The following is a 9,714-nucleotide window of genomic DNA, read 5'->3' as shown; positions in this document are numbered from 1 at the left end:
GAGTACAGAAGATGGAGCCAGACTCTTCTCAGCCCAGGGGCAGGATGAGAGGCACAAATTGAAGTAAAAAAATAAGAGAAACTCCACTTAAACATAAGAAACCACGTTTTTTACTGCAAGGGTGGCTGACCACAGGAGCAGGTTGCCCAGTGAGGTTGAGGAGTCTCCATCCCTGGAGATAACCCAAATGAGAGTGGACACGGTCATCAGCAACCTGCTTTGCGCAAGGGTGGGATGGGGCTTTCTGAGCTCAGCAGCCCGGTGCTGTGCCGGTGCCTCCAGGAGAGCAAAGCAAAGGGGTGCTCTGGGTGTTACACCCGTGATCCCCGAGCTGCTGGGGGAATCACTTCAAGGAACTGTGAGGTTAGATATCAGGAATGAAAAAAATTTGTAAGAGTGAGCTTTGATAAACCTTCTCATGGGAAAACCAAATTCGGCAGCAGGAAAGCACAGGGTCATTTGGGCTGGACCTCAGGAGGTCTTCAGTCCAACCTCCTGCTCACAGCAGGGTAAATACCAAATTCAGACCATGTTGTACAGGGCTTTGTCCAGCCAATTCCTGAAAATCTCCAAAGAGAGATCCTGCCACCTCTGAGCCCTGGTCCAGTGCCCAGCCGTCCCCAGGGAGAATTTTTTGTTCTATCCAGCCAGAACCTCCTCTTTCCATTTATTCTAGTGGTGTCGCCTCCTCCCAGCACCCACCTCCGTAAGAGCCTGGGTCCATCTTCTCCAGTACCTGAAAGGGTGATGAAGCCCATCTCCCCCAACCTCTCCTCTTTGCCCAGGTGTTCCCAGCCCCTGGCCATCTTGGTGGCCCTCTATTGTGTCCCCTCTATGTTAGCAACATCCTTCTTGTGTGTGGGGGCGGGGCAGTGGTGGAAACCAGGTGATAATATTCCAGATGTGGTCTAAGTGCTAAGAAAAGGGGAACAATCACTTCCCTTACCCACTGGCTACACTTCTGCTAGCACAGCCTGGTACAGCAGCCTTTCCTCGCTGCATTACGCCAGGCTTAGCTTGCTCTCCTTCAGGGCTCTGACCCCAGCCAGTCACTGCCAAGCGCATCAGTAGGCATCAGTACAAGGCTCCTTCCCACCTGTAGGATCTTGCATTTGTCCTTTCCCAAGGTCCACATCCCTGTAAACAGTGACCATGTCCTCAAGCTTGTCTGCTTCCCTCAATGTGGCGTTTTCCACAAACCTGAATGCATCCCCTCTCTTCCCCTGAGTTATTGGTACATGGACCTCACCTGTGAAGATGACCTTCCAGTTTTGTGGACTTTCTCCAGCTCTTCATTCTCTAGAACTTCCCAGCTGACCTGACCAGCAATAGCAGTGGCAAGGGCAAGCACAGAGCAGGGTGAACACCAGGTTACCTGTACAGCCGCCCCTCGTGTTTCAGGCAGCCTCAATGGGTACGACATCAAACTGCAGGGCCTCTCCCACCCCAACAAAGACTTCGACAGGCATGGAGCAAACTGGCATGTGGAATAAAACCAATTCTGCAAACTGGCCAACTAAAGATGAGGGTTAAGAAACACGACGTGGAGGATGGAAGTAAAAATGGGCTATTTCAGAAACTGCTTCCTATTGACTGAACTCATGTGCATGAGTGCATACAGAAATTTGTACATGCATATATAAATAGGAGTAGATGCTTTTTGTGGAAACCAACTTCATACTACCCACCCCATAAAGTATGAGCAGTGCGAGCACCTGGGGGAGAGCCAAGGCTTCAGAGAACAGGGGCTCTTGGGGCGTGGGAGGAGATGGCATTCCTGTACCAACATCTGACTTTTCCCGTGCAAAAGATACAGAGCATCCAAACTCTGACAGTGAGGACCGGAGACATTAGACAACTTGCTCAGTGTCTATTACCTTGTGCACAAATAGGTAATTTCAGTCATTATAAAAGGTGACAATTTATATTTAATGACAACTTATATTTAATCAGCCTTTTGATATACGTATTTTTAAAATTCCATAAGAAAAGAAAAAATGCATAAGTATCTATTTGTGCACAAAGCAACAAGCAATCTGAAAAGACTGGCTTCTCAGTTTCTCACTGTGAGAGCTTCCTGGAACAAAGAGGCTGACCTACTTTCTGCAGCAATACGTACAAACCAGTCACCACTGACAGCAGTGTAGTTATCCAGATGAATATACTTCAGGCTACCGCATTTCAGAAAGTCTTCAAACCATTTAATATGGCATTCTTCTCTACCGTGTTTTCCTGCTGAGCAGCTTTATTTGTGGGGAGCAGTGTCTTCTGGGTCTCCTCACTATGTATGTATTGCACATATCCCAAGGGCGGGAGAGTGGCCTTTGCGGTTTTTTTTCTTGCTTTGCAGGAACAGCTGCATCAGTTAATTCATTTGTGGTTAAACAAATTCCTTTCTAAAGCTCCATATAAGGAGCTTGCAGGCCTAGAGCTCTAAATAATCTCCTCAATCTTCCTGTTTGGAATGATGCTGTTATTGCTGCTAATAATAATACAACCCAAATTACAGGACAATAACATTTATTTAGAGCATGAGGGATTCCACATTATACAAACCCTTAAATTTATTTTTTTGTTTCACTGGTCCATTTCTACAACAAATACATCAGATCTACTATATAATAAAATTATTTACATTTCCAAACAAGATCAGGTTTGTTTATAAACCCTCTTACTACTATTCACATACAGTACTTAAACAACAGCACAATACATTATTTTAATACCTAAAAATGACAACCCTGTATTCTAATTTATGAAAAGTGGAAACAAATAAATTTACAATTGTCTTCCCCACCCCTTCCATTTCATACAAACACATTAACCTAATGTGCTAACCCTGGACTTCACTTTGTAAATCCAGGGGGTTTTAGAAGAACCCAGTTTTTGTATCTATTTATCTGTTTTTTAGAAAAAAATCATTTATTGGGAACAGTATAATATTAAAATGACTTACTGTACAGAATTTTATTTAAAAAAGAAAAATCACAGCTCAAAATTGCTATTGGTAAATTCACACTCATTTACAAGTTTCATGTTTCCATGCAGTAATTTACTTGGATTTTCTTCTTTTTGACTGCATTGCACTGGCACTCGTCTCTGAAATTAAGAGAAGAAAAAAAGCATGGATACGAAGTCGGTAAGCCATTCACCAGAGGTGCACAGATTGCCCTTTTATTTTTCCAAAATCACACCAGAGTGGAAACCTCTGAAGACCAGGATTTCCACAGAACCAGGACTGACTCTTCACAAGACTTAACACAAATGGACCCTTTACCCTGAAGACAGCTGTCAGCAGCGATACAACACCAAGTTCCCCCTAGCTTCTGTTAGGACACTATTTCCGAGCGTTGAGTTTAACATTTATGAAGTCCTAATATAATGGCCTTAAAAATAAGAGTCGTGTATTTTTAACTGTTCTTTAACTTTAGTTCCCCACATGCCATGACTTGCTCAGCTGTGCCACAGAAGGAAGTCTCCGTGATACAGCAGTACAGCGCTGGGCACAAACTGCGCCAATCAGACCCAAGCATCATGGAGGTGGTGTTATAAAAAAAACTTAGGACAGTATTTTGGAACCTGCCATGCAAGTTAAGAATCTACTTGTTTGAGTCCTTGGAAAGTCAGGTCATTAGAAAACAAATCTCTTCAGTGTACATTATGATTCACAGAAAAACAGCTTATGCAGAAAGATACAAAATATTATATAACACTGAAGCAGAACAACCAGAAGCACTTGCAGAACCTACAGTGAAAGCAGATGACATTTTCAGTGCACTTACCAAGGCACTAAGTTTCTATTCAAAACAAAAAAAAGAAAAGGAGTAAGGACCAAGGGTATTTGCATCTTCAGATTTTTTAAAAATGTGATTTTAATGTTGGCAATGTATCTTTACAATATTTTCCAAAAGCTATTACAGTTGTGTGTATTTTAAGAGTCAAAAGGGAAAAAATTTCCAAGACATCTAAAACTAGGAAAGCAATGGTACAACTCCATGCCTGTTAAATGTCATATTAAAAAACAAAACAACCCAAAACCAAACAAGATTTCAAAATTTAACAAACTCGAAGCTACAGTAAATGCTGAAACAGCCCTTGCTGGAAAGGTACTCCAAAAAGTGAAAATACCAATACAGTATCAGTTTTCAGAAGTGAAACATCTTAACAGGCACAACTTCCAGTCACCGGAGCTCCCTCCAAGCAGCAATGCTACTTTTAAGTAGCTTGGCCAGCAGCAGCATTAGCTGTAGCCATCCCTGCTGCTGGTGAAGTCTCCATGTTTGAGAGAACGAATGGGGCAGCAGTCAGTACCTGTCCCAGTCCCCAGTGCCTTGTGAGTATCACCAGCATCTCCCTCGCCTGCTTCTAACCCCAAACTGCACACCGAAACAGGCCGTGTATTTATAGATGAGGGCTGACTTTCAGTGTGTCCTCTTCTCTTACGGTTATCCTTCTGCCTCCTTCCTGATGCTCAGCAAGGGAATTCCTACGTGAACTGGTCAAAGTCTACTTCTCTCTCCCTGCTGTAAGTTGTTCCTAATTACCATTTTTATAATGACTTTAATCAGCCTCTATCTCGAAAGGTAACTTCTCCCAGCCCCGCATTCTCTTTAACATGGATTAGCGAGTTTCTCAGGACACAGATAATGTAACCATAGATGTCTAGAGGGAGGCCAGGAGCATACAAAACAAATGTGCTTTCTTAAACTATGATTCACTAATAAAAATGTGCAAAAGAGTAGGCACAAGTGGCAAACCTCGTTACACTTCTTTAGCTACCTCACTAATCCTCCAGCCTGTCCTCTTCCTCAAGAGAGTCTTGTTTTGCTCGTTTTCTCTACAACTTGAAAGTAGGCAGTTCCTTGCATGGAGACAAGGTAATCAAAGCCCAGGATACTACACAGTAAGTTGGACCTATGTTTTCAAGCAAAACCCTTAGATACTGCAGCAGTTTCAGATGCATGTTTTAAAAACAATGATTTTACTTACAGAGGTAAATGAATAATACAGTCAATACAAACCCCCTAAGTGAGCTCTGGTATTTTTTAAATCTGACGTACTTTCATGTTCCCACATTTTCAGAATTTGACGTGCCACTGGTTGTCATCTTTAGGTTTATTTGTTACAGTATGTGGGGCAGGTCATACGTTTCAGATCCCCTCAAACTCAGGAAGGTATCACCAAATCAATTTTACATTGGCTTCACATTTTTCAAACTTTTCTTCACAATCATGAAAGATAGTTTATTTTTACAATACAGATTTAGATTCTTCTGCACAATCCTGCCACAAGAAGTAAATTTAATTAAATTCAGCAGCCACAAAAGTGCAGAACATATAGGTCCCTCTATGTAATCTTTGAGAGTCATTGCACAATTACGTATAGGTGGAAGTCTTCTCCGAAACTCTTAAATGCAAATGTTCTTACCATCAAACTTTTAATATCTTCAGTATGGAAAATGGTTGCTGAATTCAACTTGACTTCCTTTTATAATAATTTTGTATTAATACCTCTTTGTTCTGTATGTTATCTTTAAAATATTGGTCGCATGTTGCCTCTTGACGGTCTTTCTCTACCCTCTCGCACAACTTTCGTCCATCAGAATTTTTCTGACCCTTAAACATAAGGAGCTGACACAGTTAGCTTCAGAAATGCAGAATGGCACCGTGGACCATGCATTCCGGTAATGACCACGTGTATCACACAAATGCTGCATACTTTGTTAAAGATTGTAACCTGTGTAGAAATAAGGCACGTCAGCAACTGCTAATGCCATGGGTTAATATCTGTAACTTTAGGATTTCACATGTTCTTGGAAAGAACAGCTGAGGCTCTGTGCACTAGCACACAGCACTCCTTGATGCTCCAGGCTGCCATCCAGGCAGCGTTCTGAGCATGCCTGAACTACAGCATTTGGCTTCACAAGAGCTAACCATGCACTTGGGAAGACTTAAGCATTTGTCTTGTGTCTTTCAGGCTTCAGGGAAAAAAAAAAAAGTCACTTTTTTTACTTGAGTACAGTCCTTTTAATGGCAACACATTTCTGCCAAGAGAATTCAACTTCAACTAAGCAAGCTTGCTGAACGCTACGTTGATGAGTACTGCAGAAAACAAGTTCCACAAATTTAACAATGGGAAATTCATACAAGATTTACTGCCAGTACAGATGTCGGTAAACACTTCAACCTGTGTCTAAATCATTGAAACTAGAGTTAAAGCACACAACATTTACAAGCTGTAAACCATCGTTATGAGCCAGTTATTGAAAGGGTTATTATTTGGGGAAGTACATTACTTCCTGCCCTCTCCAGGGAAATGATGGCTGTGCATTTTACCTTTTGCAGTGCTGGATGCAGATGCTGGTCTGGAGGACCTCTTGCGCTGTCCATTCTCTACAGTTTCCTGTGAAGCGGCAGAGTCCTCTGTTCTTGAATTTCTTCTATTTGGAGTTTTAGACTTTTCACAATTCTCTTTTGTCTCATTACTAATAAAGTGGGACAAAATATTTCTGATGAAGTGTAAGAAGAATTATGTTTTTCTATGCAACTCAGACAAGCTGGAGGATGGACCGACACAGGTACCAGTTCCGGACTATTAGCACTGAAGGTATGAAATGCTAGAGATACCAGAAGTTTTATCAGATGAAGAATGACCTGAGTAAGCCAGAGTATAGTCCATTTCTATTAAAAATTATCAGAGGATACAGAATTGAGAAGTCCTCAAAGAGAATATTTTCAACATTAGAAGACCAAGAAATTAGATGCATTATAAATTGTCTGCTCTGTTTTCCACAGGTGCCACCATTACTGAAGTCTAGGAAAAGCAAACAAGTTACATTAGAGACTGCTACGATATGGGAATACAGAGTTGAAATTGCAGATGAACATAAGGAGGAATTATGAACTCTTCAGTGAGTATGCCAGATTTCGGTTTTGCTGAAAAGACTCACTCCATTGATCCAAGTGATTTATTCACATATTAAAAAGCTTAAGGTTTATTTAAAACTTTCTTCAAGCTTTAAAGCTTGAAGTTAAAATCCTTTTTTTAATAACAGAAAACTTTTTCTGCTATAAAAAAATAATTTTAGGTAGTGTGGAAATCTGTGTTTCTTGTCACTGAGACAATAAATGGAGTGCTACATTTTGTAATTAAACTCCACTTATTTTATCACTCTTAACCCTGTAAACTCATTCTGAGGTTTGGGTATTTTCTCCTTAATGCATTAATGCCAGACAATTTTCGATGACTAAGTGGTTTCTGAAGATTAAGCTAAACTTATCTGCTGTGAATTCAAAGGTAAGTAATTAGCCAAATAAATTATTCTGCTGATAATGGAAAAGGGGAAAGAAAACTCATTTCATGCCCTTTGGGTGATACTTGCAAGATTTCAAGAAAGGCTACCTGAATCAGAGAACTGACTGAAAACACACAGAGCAGACCTGTGCATTACAGAGGTTCCACTACAGTGTCACTGTTTCAGAGGAAGTCCTGCTTTGAGAAGAAAAACTACTACAAATACTTGTAGTTTTAAGTAACAGACATCTGAAATAAAACACAGTTTGTCAATGAAAGGAGAAACAAACATTCTCAAGCAAGGAAACACAGTAGAGGAGAATATGGAAGCATGTGGATTGTCTCAGATACAAAATAAATACTGAAATCTATTTCCCTGTAAGGCAGTATTATGGGCAATCTATAAAACAAATCCCCCAAACAGGTCACAAACTGGTCTTCTGCTAAGTAACCTGGGCAGCTGAAACAACAGCCACCTGCTTCAGAGGATACCTCGAGGTAAGCAAACAGGCATCATCAGCTGAAGTTCAGTTATTACAGAGAAATTTTTCCAGATTCTAGTGACTAATCCATTGCTTGGATTGTCTCATAGGAACCAACACATCACTTCTCTCCTTTTATAGGAGGAAATCAAGTTGGCCCAAGTAAAAATATTTCTAGTGCTTTGCAGGTTGCAAGGTTCCTCTTAAGGTTTGTACCATATGGCATTGAGCTCAAGGAGCTCAAAGCTGACCGCTGTGAGTATCAGCCACCACTAGATTCACAGTTTGCCTGAAAACTTTCCTTCTTTTCCGGTCTTGCTCAGAAAAGCATCAGTCCAGAAAAATCCACAGAGAAAGGCACTTGTGGTAACTTGATGTGCTGACTGAGTTTGGAGAATGGTCACACAAGGACACTTCATTTGGAGAATCCGCTCATCTGCCAAGTGTTGCGCCTCCAGCTTTTTAGAAAAATTCTACCCTAAAAAAAACTTGTGAAATTTCAGTTTGTCTTTGATAAAACTAGAAAGATCCCTATCCATGTGAAGGTAAATATAGTTAAGTACTGAATACGGAGTCATTCCTGATCTGAGAAAATGTACTGCATTACCTCCCTTACAAAAGGCGAGGCTGCCTTATTTCCTGTTGAACCAACTAAGTGAACTGCACCTCTTGCCCTGCCTTAGGGGATCACTCCACTGATGAGAGCAGCATCAAAAACCTGGCCAGTTGTGCCAGTACAGTGATCCAAAAACCTTACAAAGGTCTGTCATTACGGCTGCCTAGGCTGAATTTAAGAGCCAGGTGGGTTTACAATCTAACAGAAATAGATCTTGGAAACCATATTTTCTTCTGACAGAACAGAACCATTTGAAATTTGATCTTTTAATTACTGAATGTCTTAATCTGGACAAGATGAAGTTTCAACCTGGCTTTCCTATCAGGTTTTGGCAAAGTGTCAACAAGAAAACACAGAGGAAATCTGGAGAAAACAGTCACAAAGGCAGAAGAAGAACAAACTTTAGAAAGACTTACTTTCAGAAAACAAAGATTCACATGACAGCTAAGCTGCAGGCTTTGGGGGTTTTAGCTTTGATTTTTTTTCAGAAAATATCATAACAGTGGAACCATCAAGACCCTTCCAGGACATGCAACACTCAGGGCTGAAGGGCTAAGAGGAAACACTGCCCAAATCATGAAGACAGACTCAGGAAAAAGTTACCTTACATTCTACATTTCAGCAATGTTTTGAAACATTCAACTATCCCAATTTCTTAGCAGGACAGAAAGGGTATGGACAAGAAAATGAAGAGCAGTAGCAAAAGCTGTGCAACTGAAGCAAAGAGAAAGGGACTTCCTCCCGTGGAAGCTATATCTATTCTGAATCTACACAAACTATCTCCTTACCTTTGACCAGCAACTACTGGAGCATTTGTTTCAAGTTCTACAAAAGAAAAAGAGAATTTTAAAGTCTGCTGTAGAAGTACATATCCACTGACAAGGCATGACTATCTCACATTTTTTCTCATTATGTATTAGGTCTGAAGAATAAACTTCTCTCTCTCAAGGGAAAGCAAGCTAACATATCAAAGTACCACATCAGCCAAGTGCTCTTTCTGATTATGGCCTGCACCAGCTAAGACAGAGAAAAGTTAAAAGGAACCCTGAAGAAGAAAACTGTAGAGAAACTTCCTGACAAGGGCTACAGTCCTCTCCCTTTTTTAACTTCCATTTTAGACAGTTTATTACTTCTAAAACTTCTAGGTTTTCTTAGTTTTAAACCTTAAAAACACTAATCTGGATCTATTATGCATGTAAAATTTTGCCTTAACCCAACCAACTCTCGGAGCAATATCTTCTAATGCAAAGGAAGACAATTTTCTGAAGCCCAATTATACTTCTACTGAATTGAAAAAAATCTCTCAGAAGATGATGTAAAGAG

General features: G+C 40.6%; 1 protein-coding gene across 11 annotated transcripts in view; it reads right to left on the bottom strand.

The window, feature by feature from the left end:
• Window positions 1-2,503: 2,503 nt before the first annotated feature.
• NCOA6 (nuclear receptor coactivator 6) overlaps window positions 2,504-9,714 on the bottom strand; it is a 47,618-nt gene continuing 40,407 nt past the window's right edge. For 8 of the 11 annotated variants that reach the window (XM_030007877.1, XM_041122739.1, XM_041122741.1 and 5 more), the window contains 3 exons: window positions 9,180-9,216; window positions 6,336-6,484; window positions 2,504-3,099 (listed from right to left, as the gene is read on the bottom strand). In XM_030007877.1, coding sequence (XP_029863737.1) covers window positions 3,053-3,099; window positions 6,336-6,484; window positions 9,180-9,216 — 233 coding nt within the window. In that variant the 3' untranslated portion in view covers window positions 2,504-3,052. Of the gene's footprint in view, window positions 5,737-6,326; window positions 6,814-9,179; window positions 9,217-9,714 lie in introns of those variants that run through there. The other 3 variants (XM_041122743.1, XM_041122742.1, XM_041122738.1) reach the window with 2 other exon arrangements.

This window comes from Aquila chrysaetos, chromosome 3 (assembly GCF_900496995.4).
Source record: "Aquila chrysaetos chrysaetos chromosome 3, bAquChr1.4, whole genome shotgun sequence".
In the NCBI taxonomy this organism is placed as follows: Eukaryota; Metazoa; Chordata; class Aves; order Accipitriformes; family Accipitridae; genus Aquila; species Aquila chrysaetos.
Note: the sequence above shows the minus strand (reverse complement) of the source record. Positions and strands in the feature narration are given on the sequence as shown.